Below are 17,960 nucleotides of genomic sequence, written 5' to 3' on the forward strand. Positions count from 1 at the left end.
ACAGTCTCGGAGCCTTTGTCTGGAAACCAAAGCCCCTAAAATTTCATTCAAAGGGGAATAACTCGTGAACAGAAGGAAATTTCTGACATGTAGTACATGATTTTAAAATTGTTCTGTAAAGTTTATAAACCCTGAAAATTTGAGCAAAATCCATGAAGAAATGAGCGAGATGTGAAGCTTCAAAGTTAGCGTCTAGGAAAAAGAAAAAAGAAAAAAAAAAACCCCTAAGAATAATAAGAACCAGCACAATCAGTAGAAGGTCTTCCGTTCTTACGGAAGACCTTAACAAGTGCCCGTGGTATAAGTCATTATTCTTGATTTTAACTGGCAACTTGAAATAAATCTACATCCATGATGTACATGTTATTCGGTGGAAGGGGGGGGGGGGGATGTTAGACGTACAACGCGTTGTACATCAAAAATATATATTCTCAGTTTTAACAGACATTTACTGAATTACCTTGTCTCCAGGATGTAGCTAGAAATCATGATCTTTTACTTGAAACCTATATCTGTTTACTACTTGTCGCAAGTTTTAGGGGTTACGTATTTTAAAAAAACCAAAAAAAACCCAAAAAAACCAAAAAACCAAAAAAAAAAAAAAAAAAAAAAAAAAAAAAAATCACCCCCCCCCAAAAAAAAACACCAACCAAAAACAAAAACAAAACCCCAATCTAATTGAAATTAGATGTTAAATCCACTCTGTATGCAAGGATATCTAACATCTAATTTTAGAATTTGAAGAATATTTTATTCAGGTATGTATATATAGAAAATACCAGGGCCGTAAATTAACCTTCAATTTGGAGGAGGCAGGAAATTAGGCGGGGGTCTGGGGGCCACCCAGGCCCCCAGACGCTGAGCACATTTTGTGCACACTGAACACGTTTCGTGCAAAATCCTTGATTCTAGGGCCTTCTAAGATGTTACTTGACTAACTCATTCTAAAAGAAAGATTTGGAATGCTTTTTAAGGGAGGTATCATGTTCTTAGTTATTGGAAACAACATAAATTCTAATGAACTTTAAATTTTATTTTTTTTTGGCTCAAAAGTTGGAGGAGGCAGCTGCCTCCTCCGCCTCCATGTAATTTACGGCCCTGAAATACATACATAAAAAAAGGATTAGACAGCAGACACAATGCCCATATATAAGCCCTCTCCATCAAAGTGTAACTAAAGAACATCGGTGGTACCTAGGCTTTATATCACAAACTATTATACGTAAATATTATCCATGCATTTACAAAAATACCGAGTCGCTGCTTTACTTCTAGAAATAGTTTTTCTGCATTCTATGCCTCGCTTGACGATGTTCTATCTATGGTAGCATTGTATAGCATCAGAGATATATGTCTCTTATATCACCCTGATTTTTAAAAATCAACATACACATTCGATGAGGTTAGCCTAGGTGGTGTTCCATTGTACTGTGCAGTGTTTAATGTTGGTAGCAGACAGGTGTTTTGCAAATATCCAAGTTTTTTGTATATCTAAAGTTTGGCAAAACATGTATAATTATGGTAAAGGTGTAAAATTCAGTATCTCTAAATATTTTTCAGAAATGTGAAACAAAAAGTTGTATAATTTCCTCGTGCATATTATTTTAACCTGAAAAGGGGGGGGGGTGTTGACATGCATTAATGAGATTTTCAGCAAAAAATAATTAAATCAACTCATATTGGTTATTCAGGGGAAGGTGGTGGTGGTTCTAAACCCAAGCACCTGTGGCATCAGACAGATACATTACCACACGAATTATATCGGAATTATTTGGCCTGACCGATCCGGCTTTATTTGTCTGCAAACGACGAGGACGTGTTTCCGATTTTCCTGGATTAAAAAAAAAATTAAGTTATGTAAATGTCAACCTTATGCCAGCCATGGACACGTGAAAATCGGATTTAGCAGAGGTTTAAATTATGAGATCGCGTGGTGAAACATGTTACACTTGGGTAAGTGTGCCTATCAAACTGCATACTGAGTTTAACAATTGAGACCACACAACCACGAACATGTCTATTAGAGGAAGAGAATCGATAAAAGTATTGCATCATAAGATGACCTTTGATCAAGACAATGACGTATATTTTGTGAGTAGATTGTCTTTCATATTCATGGTGGGAAATTAGTAGAAGGAGAATTAGCAATTTTGTAGTTGGAGGTAGAGTTTTAATGTTTTATTATTAGTATCACTGGTACAATTCGATGAATGCGAATGTGTTTAACAAGTTCCTGTGTTTCATCACAGGAGTCGGCAATTTTATCAATAAAGTAGAAATATATGAGAAATGGGCATAAATACTACCACTGAGCTTCGCGAGCATAGCGAGCTAATAGAAATTTGACAACCAAATGTTTACAGATATTCCATGTCTGATTTAGCCTGAAGGTTATTATTTTATCTCAGGGAAAGGGAGAAGAGTGTCACTGACCATTACTATAGTTCCTATAGGTTTGACAGAGAATATTTTACCCAAGCTTAGTTAGCTTACCCAACCCAAGCTATCGTAATTCCTATATATAGGGGTAGACAAATAAGATTTCTGAAACAGGAAGAATTTACATGCATGCCAACTTTCCCGATTTGTGCAGGATTCTCCCGATTTGAAGCAATTGAAAAGGCAAATCCCGATCGGGATTGCAAAAATACCCCGAAATCCCGATTTTCTAAAAATATCTCCCATTTTACCACAACAAACCCCCATTTCCAACCGGAATTTGAAATCCCGCGTCATTTCTGAACTGGCCAATCAGAAATCGGGACAATAGTCAGCCATTGCTTGTTTACCTGTGTCGCATGGTATCGGGGTGATGTAATTTACCTGGTCTGCCTGTGTCGGGGTGCTTATTGGACAGTGCGAAGCATGTTTTGATAGTAATTAATCGGGAAGATGGTTTTCAAATTGACATATCCTTTACATAAACGTGAATGTCAACGGTAATAGTGTCACCACCAAACAATCGGACAGTCCCGATTTTTGCCTCTCGCAGACAGCATCCAAAATATGCAATAAGGTACGTCAAATATATGTTTTTCCAACTATAATAATATAGGCTATCCGAATCTATCTGTCTATAGCGATGTATTACATAGTCTATATAGTGTAGTATTCAATAGACTTTGTGATGCGTAATTCGCACAAGTCTGTATTGAATTTTATATTAGCAAGTAGCCTTAATTTACAAGTAAAAACGTATATTTTGATGTGTTTTTTTCCTGGTAATTATTTCAGATGTCATGGGTGCAAAGGTTTTGTTCGCAAACTTCATAGCAGGGCAGATCACTCCTTTTCTGGTTGCAATGCAGATTGTTCCACCAGACTCTGCAAGCCCATGTTCACAGACAACCAAGATCGCCTTTGTAGTCGTACCTAAATGCATGTGCTTTAATTAAAATTTTGATATATAGACCAGTCAATGTGTATATGGTGTAAAAGGATGCAACTTTAAGTTATTTGATAATATGTATGTGACTTATTGGAGAGGATTTTTTTGCTGAATAGATGCTTTTAACATGCATGTTTAATAAAATACTTTAATATGAATATCTTTCAAAGTGTGTGTGTGTTGTTTTTTTTTATAGTTTTGTTAAAGTTAATGGTCAAACACATTTGATGTTGTGTTAATGTATGATACATGTATAATGATTAGATTGATATTTTATTTGAAAAGACAAATATTTATTTTCATGGTAAAATGTCGTGAATTTTGAGCGTTGAAAAAAGGTCGTCGCGCGCAAAATCCCCCATGGGGATTATCAAAAGTTGGCATGTATGAAGAAACACCAATTTTACTTGCCTTACCATAAAATACACTTGCCCTACCTTAATTAAGACATAATTATTTGAAATTATATATCTTTTATATTATTCAATCCATTCATTCAAATATATTGTTTGGTTATCGTAATAAAGCCATGACCAAGTTCCCTCCCATGATTTGAGATACCTTTGGATTCTTTTCATTTTGTGATACTTTGCATGCTTTGTAGATACAGATTGCTTATTATCGTTATCATTGCAGTTAAAGTACTTTCTTTTCTCACTGAATGTCACAAACTTTCAATTCATCACTGGCATTGCACGTTCGCTCTTCATATTCAATGCGTCTGATTAGATTCGGCACTTTGCTATCGATTTTAACTTTGCTGTAATTGAAGCATGTTAGTGATCAATGTCCTTTCTCACTAGAGGGGTATCTGTTTAAAAAATGCTGACCTACTTTTGGTTTATTCATGATCGACAATATCAACATATTTGCATTAGTTAATATTATTTTATACTTTTATTTTACCTAAAGAATTCAATTGCCCATGGACAAGTTCTTCATTTGTACAGAACATAATTATCAAAAGAACTTGTCTATAGGCAATATTAAATTTTTAAGGTGAAATAAAAGTATAAAATAATATTAACAAATGCAAATATGTTGAAAATGTCCCCCACCCCCCTAATCAGAGATGAGGCCAGAGGGGAGTATAGCTCTTTGGTCTGTCAGTCTGTCCACAAAAACTTTAATCTCAGCTATAACCTTTGAAGGCTTGGTGCTAGGGCTTTCATATTTCACATGTTTATTCCTTGTGACAAGAACTTTCATTTAGTGTCAAATTGTTTGACCTCATGATCTCTTTGTTTTCTTTTATAAAAATCCTGAGTCTACATGTCTAGGTTGAACAATTTCTTAGCCCAAGTCACACTAGAGAAGTGCCCTAAAATTTCACTCCCTTCCTATGCATGAATAACCTGCATGTTCACATGTGCAGTAAAATATTTGTCTTGTACAATGCAAATAACATGATTAAACATGTCCATACAATGCTGTAGAGCTTTCTACTAGAAAACAGCTAAGCAACAGATCTATACATGATCTAAATCTAGATCGATCAGCAATCTGCAAGTAGTTATACAACATCCACATAATAAATGTTTATGTGTTTTAGTAATGATTAAACAAAATATTTCAAATTGTTAAATAGATATTGTCATTGTGTTTTGTTATGCTGCTATATTAAAGTTAACACAAAAAAATCTAGATCTCCTGAAATGTTGCATTTGTGAATTGTGATCCTGAGTTCAAAGGGCAACACAAGTTGATACGACTCAGGGAATAGTCAGGATTTAGAACCCGGCTTTACAGGAACAGTCTGGGTTTAAAATCTGGCTTTATGGGAACAGTCTTGATTTAGAACCTGGCTTAAAATTCACAGGAACAGTCTGGATTTAGAATCTGGTTTTACAGGAACAATCTGGATTTAGAATCTGGCTTTACAGGAACAGTCTGGATTTAGAATCTGGTTTTACAGGAACAGTCTGGATTTAGAACCTGGTTTTACAGGAACAGTCTGGATTTAGAATCTGGCTTTATGGGAACAGTCTTGATTTAGAACCTGGCTTAAAATTTACAGGAACAGTCTGGATTTAGAATCTGGTTTTACAGGAACAGTCTGGATTTAGAATCTAGCTTTACAGGAACAGTCTGGATTTAGAATCTGGTTTTACAAGAACAGTCTGGATTTAGAATATGGCTTTAAATTTACAGGAACAGTCTGGATTTAGAACCTGGCTTTAAATTTACAGGAACAGTCTGGATTTAGAACCTGGCTTTAAATTTACAGGAACAGTCTGAATTTAGAATCTGGTTTTACAGGAACAGTCTAGTTTTAGAACCAGGTTTTATGGGAACAGTCTGGATTTAGAATCTGGTTTTACAGGAACAGTCTGGATTTAGAATCTGGCTTTACAGGAACAATCTGGATTTAGAAGCTGGCTTCTATTTCAAAATACACTCTACCAAAATTTGGTGTCATGAGGTGTAACATACAAACTTGAATGTACACTACATGAGATTGCTTGTTTACATGTATTGATTTGATGAATTTTCTGTTCACACAGTTGATTTTCATAAGAAATTGTTAAGAATTTTTCTATGTGCTTTATTTTAATGCAAAACATATTTAGTATGTACCTACTGTGATCCCAGCCTTGTGCTACATGTACATGTTATGGTTTTGAATCTTTCACTATTTGGCACAATTGTGCATGGCATTTGACAGGTTACGTAAATATATCTATTTATTTTCAAATGTTATTTTGGTGTTCATGATAAAGGAGAGTTGATGGTGTACAGTATATGTAATGTATTATACACGTGTGGAAGTAAAATACTTGATTTTTTTGTGTCAGAAAACACAGTGCATAAACACAAAAGTTACTGGATTTTATATACATATTTTTTGTATACAGGTGAATTTTTATTTACCACAAATTAACAGTTGAATTTCTCACTATTGAAAAATGAATTACATGGACTGCATGTATATATATACAATTTTATAACCTTTTTTTTTGATATTTTTCAGAGCAGCATACCACAAACAGAAAATCCGGAACTAAAGTCCAGGATGTTCAAGTGCAGAAACATAGATGTCATTGTGTATATTACAGTCATCATTTTTGGCATAGGATCATGGGTAGACATCAATGGATTATGGGTAGAACTTCCAGTAATGATTACAGAGGGTCTTCCGGAGGGCTGGAACCTGCCTTCTTACTTGTCCATCATAATACAAATTGCTAACATAGGACCGCTCTTCGTGACCATTATTCACTTGTGTGCACCTGGCAAACTAAGCAACAAACTTGTGACTTATGTCATTCTTGGAGTGGGGAGTTTAGCATGTTTGTTTCTAGCTTTTTATTGGAAAACCACTGCTTATGTAGCGGGGGAGAACAGGAGCGTAGTGCTTCTCGTGCTACAATTTTTCTTAGCTTTAGTGGACTGCACTACATCGGTTGTCTTTCTGCCCTTCATGGTGAAGTTTAAGTCGGAATACATGACAGCCTATTTCATTGGGGAGGGAATGAGTGGTATGTTGCCTAGTCTGGTAGCACTGGGTCAGGGCAGCGGATCTGTGTCCTGTGTAAACGTTTCCTCCACCAACACCACAACAAATATAACAACATACCATGTGTTTCCTAAATCTAACCCACCAAACTTCCCGGTGCGTGATTTCTTTTTCTTTTTGTTTGCCATGGTCCTGTCCAGTGGCATCGCATTTACACTTATGAATTATGTTCCATATTACAAGGAAGAGTATGCTTCAGATGATGATGATGAAGAGGAATCCTCAGAGGATGACAAATTTCAGAGCAGCTATGAACTTACCAACGGTGAAAACTCGGGGAGGATAACTTTTTCAGACCCAGCGACTATAGGGTTATCAACATCCAAACTGGTGAAGAAAGGCAGAAAACGTCAAAATGTGGACATATCCGGAACATCAGATAATGAAGTTACAACAATAAAAGAAATCCAGCCAATATCTAAATCACAATATGCATACTTCCTAATTTTGACAGCCTTCCTAAATTCGCTCACAAATAGTATCTTACCATCCATTCAGACATTTTCATGTATGCCTTATGGAATATCAGCCTACCACTTAACAGCAGCTCTGTTCAACATTTCCAATCCTGTGGCCTGTTTTATTGCGATGTTCCATTCAGCCTCCTCCAGCATTTTTATCAGTTTCCTGTCCTTCCTGGGGTCTGTGACAGCAGCCATTATCCTGTACACAGCGGCTGCTAGTCCTACTCCCTTACTAGTAGGAACACAGGCAGGAGAGGCTCTCATTGTAAGTCCATGAACTCATCAATAACTGGTTATTTTCATACTTTTATAATTTTCTAATTAGACAGTTTTAGAATTTGAAAAAAAAATAATTCAATTTTGGTCACAAAAACCATTTCAGTGACCCTTTTCTAGCATGTAATACTGAATGACCAAGCCTTCGTCTTGCCTTTGATATTTTTTTTTTTTTTTTTTTTTTTTTTATAATTTATTTATTTTTTTGGTTACATACAATACATCAAACACTTACACAAACATACCTTTCATACATGCATACATCTCCCTGTGGTTTAGGTTACTTGCTGTACAATAGTGAAAGTAATAATAATAACAATAATACATGTACTAAAAATAATGATAAGTACATGTAGTAATAATTAATCAATTGCAAAAATATTTTCCCACTTCATCCATATTTTATCAAAGTTATGTATTTTAAATGCTTGAATTGCAGCATATTTCTCTACATGATATTTAAACTTTAAGTGACATAGTAATCCAACAAGATTTGGTTCTTTATTCTGCATTAAACAGATAAATATGTATTGTTTAGCATATAGAATTATAAAGTTTATAGCTTTATTATTTAAAGACAGTGGAATTTCACCAAATATTATATTTGACACATTAAAACCAATTCTTTCTGGAAATTTTTCTATATATATGAAAACTTAACTCACTCCACAATGTTTGGGTCTTATTACATGAAGTAAAAATATGTGTTATTGTTTCAATATTACTTGTACAAAATCTACAGAGATCATCTGTTTTAACACTAATGTTTTTCAAATAATAACCAACAGGAAGAATTCTATGTAAAATTCTAAACTGTAGCCACTGAACAGAAGAATCACTAGATGTTTTGAAACAAATTTTAAACACATCTTGCACTGAAATATCATCTACTCCATATGAAGATAGTTCAGTTTTCCACTTGCCCATAGAAGTTGGGATATCTTCTTTTGCATTTAAAATATTGTAAATAATATTAGAACATCTTTCATGTAATAAAACTGGTTCAAAAAATATAGGCATACATGGATTAACATTTTGTTTGGTTGAGTGTCTATCAATTGACAGACGTTTTAAATATTTTGAAATTGCAGTAATAATGCTATTGTATTTCATTACACATACTTCTTGAAGATTGTATAAACACTGAAATTTTTCTATGGTATGAAAGTTACAATCAGTATCAAAAAAATCTTGAACAGCTTTAATCCCCTTTTCATACCATTTCTCATAAAACACAGGTTTTCCCGCAATTCTAATATTAGAATTGTACCACACTGGAATATTATGAAAATTATTTTTAATATTTGGAAGATTTTGACTAGTCTTCAAATAAAAAAACCAAGCATTAAAAACATCCTTCCAAAAAACATTGCTTTTAACACATAATTGTTCCACAATAGAACTATCTCCAAAGTCATATAATTTCTTTAAAATATCATTTCCATACATGGCAAAAAAAATATTCATCCATGGTTTCTGACAGTTGGACCTAGTAAGCCTTTTAATCCAAGAGCATTTCAATAATGTAATAAAATTGCTTATATCAACCATCTTGATACCACCCGATAGATAGTCTTGTGTTATCACAGACCTCTTAACTTTATCTACACTAGATTTCCATAGGAATTCAAAAATAATTTTTTATAAATAAGAGATTGTTTCTTTCTTTGGAGTAGGAAGTGATATAAACAAATGATTCAATTTTGGAATAAGCAAGGTTTTAATGACAGTAGCCCGCCCAATGGGAGGAAGAATCCTTCTTTTCCACTGTTCAGTAAGAGCAACGATTTTTGGTATTTGAATTCCGAAATTTATATCTTCAATTTCTGTAAGGTCAACTGAAAAATTAATACCCAATAAATTAAAAGTTGTTGATCCCCAATCTAATTTCCATCTTGTATGGTGAAAAACTTGATCTGAAAATTTCTTTGAACCAATCCAAACAATTTTTGTTTTAGAAGAATTAATCCTTAGACCAGAAAAACTGGAAAAAAATTCTATCGTATCTAGAGCTGCTAAAAGCGATTCAGGTGATCCGTCAAGGCCAAGGGCTAGTGAAGAATCATCTGCATATTGCGATATTTTGTGTTCTGTGTTTTTTATACATATGCCTTTTATACTTTTGTTTTGTTTAATTAATATTGCAAGAATTTCTGCACATAGGATGAATAAATAAGGTGCAATGGGATCACCCTGCCTACATCCCCTTTGTATATCAAACTGTTCAGATAAAAAGCCACTCTGTAAAACTGAGGCTCTGAAATTTGTGTTTAAGATTTTTATCCATTGAATAAAGTTTTCCCCAAAACCAAAATACTTTAAAACTTTATATATGAATGACCATGACATTGAGTCGAAGGCCTTTTCGAAATCAACGAGAACTAGAAGGCCTGGGATATTATTTCTTTCAGTGTATGACATAATATCATATATAAATCGAGTATTCTCCCCTATATATCTACCTTTTAAAAAACCAGACTGTGTATCGGATATTATATAATCCAAAACTTGTTTAATTCTAAAGCTGAGACAACCAGATATAATTTTGTATAATACATTTAAAAGTGTAATTGGTCGCCAGTTTTTTAAAAACTGTCTTGGTTTATCCCCTTTAGGTAAGCATGAAATGATTCCTAGTCTTTGCGAAATAGGAAGTTCCCTCTTATGATATATACAATTAATAGCTCTAACAACATAATATTTAATGTCATTCCAAAATTTTTTAAAGAATTCAGTTGTATAACCATCACTACCCGGGGATTTGTTGTTTATCATATTTTTTAATACTTTAAGAACCTCTGCTTCTTCAATATCATCCTCCAGTTTTTTGGTTGCATGTGTATCTAACTTGGGAGAATTGTAATCTGAGATGATGCTTTCCAGGTCGACATTAATTAAGTTAAAATCATTATTAGTATATAAGGCTTCATAATATTTCTTGACACCTTCTAATATATCTGACTGTTTGTAAATTGTACCAGTATCCAACTGAATTTTTTTGATAGTTTTATTTAAATAATTTTGAGATTCTAAATTACAAAAGTATTTTGAAGGTTTTTCCCCTTCCTCTATCCAACGTGCACGAGACCTTATCATGTGACCTTGTAGCTTTTCTTTTCTAATGTTTTCAAGAGCTGCTCTCTTCTCATCTAGAATATCAAAATCAATAGGAGAGTCAGACTCTAAAATTTCGATTTCATCTAAAAGTTTCTTTTCTTTGATGTCTTTTTCTCTTTTCTTAAATGCTGAGTATGATATAGTAATTCCCCTAATTTCCATCATTAAAACCTCCAGAAATAAACTTTCATCAATATCGTTTTTGCACTGAAAATTTATATTATCTATGTTATCCAAATATTGGCTAGTAACAGATTGAATAGTTTCTTTGACCGTCATAACATATCTTTTGTCTGTTAATAAATTGTTATTAAATTTCCAAAGGCCACGCCCTCTTGTAAAGGGATTAAATTTTAATTCAAGAATAACAACAGAATGATCAGATCTATATCCTGGCTTTATGGTACAGTTTTCAACCAAATTTGACAAACTATCAGATACAAGAAAGTAGTCAAGGCGACTTTGTTTTAAGGGATTTTTTTTCCGCCATGTATAAGCTTTTTTATCTGGATTTAGCACTCTGTAGTAATCTAAAAGTTGTAGATCGTTCATGATTTCTAGAACTTTAGCACGTGCTTTGGGATTATTGATTCCACAATAGTTATAAGTATCCAGTGAAGGGTTTAATGTGAGGTTAAAGTCGCCACATAGAATAAAATACTCATTGTCATATTCCAAGAAAATATTTCGTACATTTTCGTAAAATTGAGGGTTATCAGTATTAGGCCCGTATATATTAATAAGAGTTACTTTGTTTTCTTCAATTGTCATATCAAGTGCAAGTAAATTACCTTCACAATCCCTTTTTATACCATGAATTTTAAACTCAAAGTTATTGTTGAACAAGATGCACACACCCCTTGAGTTTGACATATAAGAATTAAAAATACATTTGTATCCCCACTGTGATTCAATATATGGTTCACATTCAGAAATAAAATGAGTATCTTGTAGACATATAATAGAAAAACGCTTTTGTTTCAAGTAATTAATAACATCTTTACGTTTAGATGGAGTTGCCAGCCCCTGACAGTTCACTGTGGCTATTGAAATATTTTCAGACGACATCGCAGAAAAATAAGTAAAACAACTAAACATCTAGGCATTTTCAGCAAGTAACTTACCCGTCCATCTGATATTTTTAGCTCATCTGATCCAAGGGCAAGTGAGCCTTTCTGATGGATTTTTGTATGATGTCTGTCTTTGTGGTAATCTTTTCTCACAAATTTCAGTCAAATTTAGCTTTGGTAAAGAGGATTCAAATTGTTCAGTTGAAGGGCCATGCCCTCATTAAAGGGGAAATAATTTTTAAAAGATGAACATTCCCAAACATAGGGTGGGTGTCTGAAATTGATTTTTCTTAAGAACCACTGCTTCAGAATTGCCAGCATTTTGTAAGTGTAGTGTATATAGGAGAGAGGAGAAAATCTTTGGCTTGACCAGGAATTGAATCCGGGACCCCTGCATTACTAGTCAGATGCTCTAACCACTGAGCTATCCAGACTGATATCCACAATCCATATAGCCCTATTTACTACAGTAAGAAAGCTATGTAACATGTATTATGATTAATTTCTTCACTGCACGATATACAGATAGATAGAATTATCTATTTACCGGGTATTTACTTAAATACCTATCTATCAATCCATCCATTTAATTTAATAATTTAGATTCAGGTTTGTTCGAACTGTGACCCTGAACAGTGGACCAACAATGGGGCCACAGGACATGCAGGAGGGGTGCAAAGTTAAACATAGGAATATATACAGGAAAAACTCTTTTTAATAAACCTTCTCTAGATTCCAGTGAAATGCCGATACAGATTGAGTTACACTTACACTTTTAACTATGTGAACTATAATTACTATACAGTGTTGGCATCTGACATCACATTAAAGCAAAATCCAATGATATTGTTCCATATTATACGTAAACATCAAATTATCAAGGTTAAAGCTTCCAATACCATGAGCATATTGGTTTGCACGTACTGTCGATCTGCCGGTATGCTGGTCAGTAAGACCACATGTCCACTCAATATCTTGAGAACCATTCACTTGATCATAATGATATTTCATATGTGGTTTGTTTATAAGTACTTTAGTAGAGGACCCCTATTGGCTTTCAGGTCAAAAGGTTAAAGGTCAATCCACTCTGGACATAGGAACCTTTTGCTTGACAGACACTAAACTTGATATACTGGTACATACATCACAAGGAGAAGGGTCAAACCGGAAATAGTAATATATTGTATTAGTGATGAAACGATTGTCGCCGACAATTGATTGTCAATCGTTTTTGGCTCTTCGATTCAGGTTGTCAATTCTATTTTTCATAATCGATTGTTGCCTGTACACTAATTAATATCTAATCTGAGATTTGTCTGACTGTAAATTTCACTTTTATATCGATCGAGACATGTGCAGGGGAGAGTCAGAGTGGACTCCACATTGAAAAGTGGGAATTCAGTGACACCAGCTAGTGTGTATACTGCACATATCCATAAAACTAAATAGAAATAACTCCAAAAATAATAAACATTTATTAACTACATGTAAATACCGATTACATCGATCATTGATCGATACAGTTCTTCCGATTATGACCGATTATCGATTATGAAATTTTTCAACACTATATATATTGTATATTTTAAGAATCTTTTGCTCTATTGACAGCAAACTTGGTACACTGGTACATCCTAAGGAGTAAAAGGGGGGGGGGGGGGGGGCAAATATGTTTTACAAACATTTCCTGTTTTGTTTTAATTTTCATTGTTCATTATATACATTAGATAATTGGTAGAGAATGACCATTGACCATGAGTGAGTCTTCTGATACTGGTACATATATCATCAAGTGTGAAGTTTGCAGCAGTTTTACATTGCATTCTGCAAATTAAGTGTACGGACTGAAGACCTGCTGCTTTTACTAAATTCTGGAATTTATTTGATGCTTTTCCAGAGTGTACTTCTTCTCATCATTTCATGGAATCTGAAAATCCAACAATATATTTAACTTTGTCCATGAGGTCAGGTCTTGCAAAGAGATAACATCTTATAAAGCTAGAAAACTCAGTTGACAAACTAAATTTTTGAAAGTCATTTTTTGGCCTTATTTCTAGGAAGACGAAAAATCTTATTTCAAATGATATAAATTACAATACCAAAACAAATACCGTCTATTGCTGTTTGTTTCTGCTTAAATACTAATTGCATACATTGTTTTCTTTATATATTGTATTTAAAATGAGATTGAATAAATACCATAAACTGAGCCAAATTGTGTTTCTCAAGGATTTCTTTTTGCTTACTTTTGAAATCACCAAACCTGCTAGCTATGTTAACAATATGCCTTGACTTGCTGTTTGTCTACTGTATACATATATTTATATTACAAATCGCATTTTTCTCTATGAACCAACCAATTTCAGCATGCGACACAATCCGTTCATATTGACTATGAGCGGATTATGAACTAGTTTAAGGCATGTGACTGAGAGAGCGTAATGATTTCAAACAAGAGGCCCAAGGGCCTAGAATCGCTCTTCTGATAAATTGTACAACCCCACCATTTCTATTCTTAGCCTCTTAGTATTCTAAATCTTTAGTTAAATCCTAAGAATTCAAAAAAAGGTTTACACATTTTGAGAACCCAAGAAATATCAACTGACAAAGTTTGATGATTTTAAGTCAATTAGTATCTGAATATTGAAATATAGCTGTCAAATTCCAATCGTAGGTCATGGTGACCTACTTTTTGGTCAGCGAACTCCGAACATGCAAGACCCATCAACTGACAAAGTTTGATGACTGTAGGTCAAATAGTATCTGAAATATATAAATATAGCCGTCAAATTCCAAAAGTAGGTCAAGGTGACCTACTTTTTCGTCAACACCCTTCAAACATGCAAGACCCAACAACTGACAAAGTTTGATGACTGTAGGTCAAATAGTATCTGAATTATATAAATATAGCCGTCCAATTCCAAAAGTAGGTCAAGGTGACCTACTTTTTGGTCAACACCCTTTGAACATGCAAGACGCATCAACTGACAAAGTTTGATGACTGTAGGTCAAATAGTATCTGAAATATATAAATATAGGTGTCCAATTCCAAAAGTAGGTCAAGTTGACCTACTTTTTGGTAGAAACCCTTCGAACATGCAAGACCCATCAACTGACAAAGTTTGATGACTGTAGGTCAAATAGTATCTGAAATATATAAATATAGCCGTCAAATTCCAAAAGTAGGTCAAGGTGACCTACTTTTGGTCGACACACTCCGTTTATTCAAGATGCATCAACTGTCAAGGTTTGATGATTGTAGGGCAATTAGTGACTGAAATATATAAATATAACTGTCAAATGCCAAAAGTAGGTCACAGTGACCTACTTTTTGGTCGATACACTCCGAAGACTCAAGATGCATCAACTGACAAAGTTTGATGATTGTAGGTCAAATAGTGTCTGAAATATAGTAATTTAGCTGTCAAATACCAAAAGTAGGTCATGGTGACCTACTTTTTGGTCGACACAAACCGAAGACTGAAGACGCATCAACTGACAAAGTTTGATGATCCAAGGTTTTACAGTGCCCAAAATATGCATCTAAAATTGAAAATGTGAAATTTGAATATCTTCAAAATTCAAAAAGTAGGTCACTGTGACCTACTTTTTTTTTATAAATATGTTTCAAGGCCTCAAGATGCATCAACTTACAAGATTTGATGATTCTAAACCTCTCGGTATTTGAAATAACAACTTAAAATATATCTATAAATGATAAGCCATAAAATTCAGAAAGTAGGTCACGGTGACCTATTTTTCAGTTGACGCATTTCAAGGTCCCATGATCCACCAACTGACAAGTTTTGATGATCATAGGCTTCAAAGTGTCCAAGATATGCATCAAAATTAATTTTAAAATAAATACCTGCAAAATTCAAAAAGTAGGTCACCGTGACCTACTTTTGAGACAACTTGACACAAGGTCCTAAGATGCATCAACTGTCAAAATTTGATGATCCTAGTCCTTATAATGACTAAAATATCTAAGATTTAAGGAATTTTAAAAAAAATTTAAATTTAGGTCAACTTTGAAGTGACCTTGAGACCACGCCCTTTGCCCCAGGGTAATGCCTTGAACAATTTTTAATCTACAACATATCCTCATCCTTATGTGTAAGTTTGGTGATAATCTGCCCTGTGGTTCTTGAGAAGAAGATTTTTTAGCAACCACTACTTTTGTTTGTATTTTCCTGATTATCTCCCCTTGTTAAAGGGTCACATCCCTCTATTTAGTATGTATGAAAGCCCTTGGGCCAATGATACCCTGTAACAAATTTGAAAAAAATTGGCCAAGGGGTTCTTGAGTTATAGCCCTTTTTCTAAAAAGTTTACGCACACCGCACAAATGGCCATAGCATTAGCTCTTTGAGCCTTTGGCTCAGAAGAGCTAAAAATACAACATGTGTTAAAAAGATCTCGCAAAGTCACACCTTGGATTAAGATTGTGAACTTATGTTGATTATTATTCCAATCTTGTGGTCTCCTAGCTCCAAAATACAGTGCACCGTGCAATGTTGATAAAAGGCAGGGTGAGACGAAATGTGACGTCATGTCTGTGTTTTGAGGTACGTCACCATACGACTGTGACATAGGCGGATCTTAGGAGTTCGTTTTATGCAGCAAAATATTTCATGACTTATAGAAGAAATATAACAAACGGTGATTTAGTAAATTAATATAAATATAAGAATTGAACAGCACTTTTGAGCTGTTCATGATCAATGTGAGCGGATTTGGATTTGAGGCAAATTCCCTGTGAATTGCTAGCGTGATTCACAGAATTTGCCTCAAATCCAATTCCTTTGTTTATACATGAGCAAAAAGATCCATATGAGTGTGGCAATCCATTTTAATCCAATTAAGGAAATGTATGAAGGTATAATTGACAATCATTACAGAGGCAGATCCAGCGATTTGGAAAAGGGGGTTTCCAGAGAGATGATCTAAAAACGGCACTGAATTGATAAAAAAATATATGTACATGTATATCATTCAGTGTTAGTTAATAAGAGACTTGTAATATCTAACTTGAAGATGAAAAATGATTGCTTACAGATTAGCATTATGATGTTAAAAAACTATATAGATGTCTCAGAGAAAGGGGGCAGTTCCAACCCCCGGAACCCGCCCTCTGGATTCGCCAATGCATTATAACAAAATAATTTTGCAGAAATGAAAATGCATCATGTACTTAAAATTCTGTTGGAGTTGTGATGTAAGTTCTACAACTCATTGTTATCTGTTTTATAGGTTACTGTATGGGTTCTAGGAGGACTGCTGTTAACATATTCCAAAGTTGCCATAGCAACCATCTTTAGATCACATGGGCAGAGAGCATTGATGTGGATTGGCGTTATGCAGCAAGTGGGGTCTTTTTTTGGAGCAGTACTGTTTTATCTTTTGATTAACGTGTGGGTGATGTTCAAGAGTGCTCCTTATTGTTCAAGTTGATCATACACACCTCCCCTCCCCCTATAAATGATCAAAGACCAAATCAGTTAATGTGATGAACGGGACCATTTTTGGACTCTCTGCCATAAGAAATCGAAATCTCAACATTATTTGCATTTTTATATTTGTTTACAGATTGGAATATTTTGGAGTGCTACTGTGTTTGCCTGTTATGTCTAGATATATAGATCTGAAAAGATAATGCTTGCTAAATATTTTGTTGACTTGTCTTTTATTTGCACAGTATGTACTTTCTCCATACTGTACACATGTTTTGATTAATAAAACTATAACATACACCACAGAGAAACTGTGTACAGGGTGTGTATACAGACATTTAAGAGTTATTCTCTGTAAAAACCAAAGAATCAGAAGATGTTCAAACGCATGACACCCAGATATGCATTTTTTTTTTAATTATGAGTATATTTGTGTATCTCATTGTGAATAACAAAGTTAGTTTATTATTTTGAGTGCTCGTTACCATGGTAACCAGACCTGATCTAATAATGAGCATTTTCAAAGGCTCAATTCCATAAAATATAGCATATCTAACTCCCATATTTGTTACATGTATAAAGAAATGAAATGAAAATGCTTTTGACTTTATATTTTGTATTTTAAGCATTCTAACATGATCAAAATAATTAAGATTCAGATGTATTGCCTAAAGC

At 34.1% G+C, this 17,960-nt stretch overlaps 1 protein-coding gene across 6 annotated transcripts; it reads left to right on the plus strand.

Annotated features, from left to right (window-relative positions):
• Positions 1-1,768: 1,768 nt before the first annotated feature.
• LOC125682531 (solute carrier family 52, riboflavin transporter, member 3-A-like) lies at positions 1,769-17,499 on the plus strand. Of its 6 annotated transcripts, none has more exons than XM_056159454.1 (4): positions 1,769-2,091; positions 6,360-7,634; positions 11,773-11,843; positions 17,086-17,499. In XM_056159454.1, the coding sequence occupies exons 1-4, from the start codon at positions 2,014-2,016 to the stop codon at positions 17,102-17,104; spliced, it is 1,443 nt and encodes a 480-aa protein (XP_056015429.1). In that variant the 5' UTR covers positions 1,769-2,013; the 3' UTR covers positions 17,105-17,499. The 6 variants fall into 6 exon arrangements, with proteins under 6 accessions (XP_056015429.1, XP_056015443.1, XP_056015453.1 ...); XM_056159468.1 differs by lacking the exon at positions 11,773-11,843 and adding an exon at positions 13,560-13,608 and having other exon boundaries at positions 17,086-17,221; XM_056159478.1 differs by lacking the exon at positions 11,773-11,843 and adding an exon at positions 13,560-13,590 and having other exon boundaries at positions 17,086-17,216.
• The last annotated feature ends 461 nt before the right edge of the window (positions 17,500-17,960 follow it).

This window comes from Ostrea edulis, chromosome 1 (assembly GCF_947568905.1).
Source record: "Ostrea edulis chromosome 1, xbOstEdul1.1, whole genome shotgun sequence".
Lineage (NCBI taxonomy): Eukaryota > Metazoa > Mollusca > Bivalvia > Ostreida > Ostreidae > Ostrea > Ostrea edulis.

Bases quoted from the DNA above. Each gene is read 5' to 3' on its own strand.
- LOC125682531 (XM_056159452.1), top strand. From the start codon at position 2,014: ATGTCTATTAGAGGAAGAGAATCGATAAAAGTATTGCATCATAAGATG. The intron at 2,092-6,359 runs GTGAGTAGATTG...GATATTTTTCAG, and splicing joins AAGACAATGACGTATATTTT to AGCAGCATACCACAAACAGA. The intron at 7,635-17,085 runs GTAAGTCCATGA...TCTGTTTTATAG, and splicing joins AGGCAGGAGAGGCTCTCATT to GTTACTGTATGGGTTCTAGG.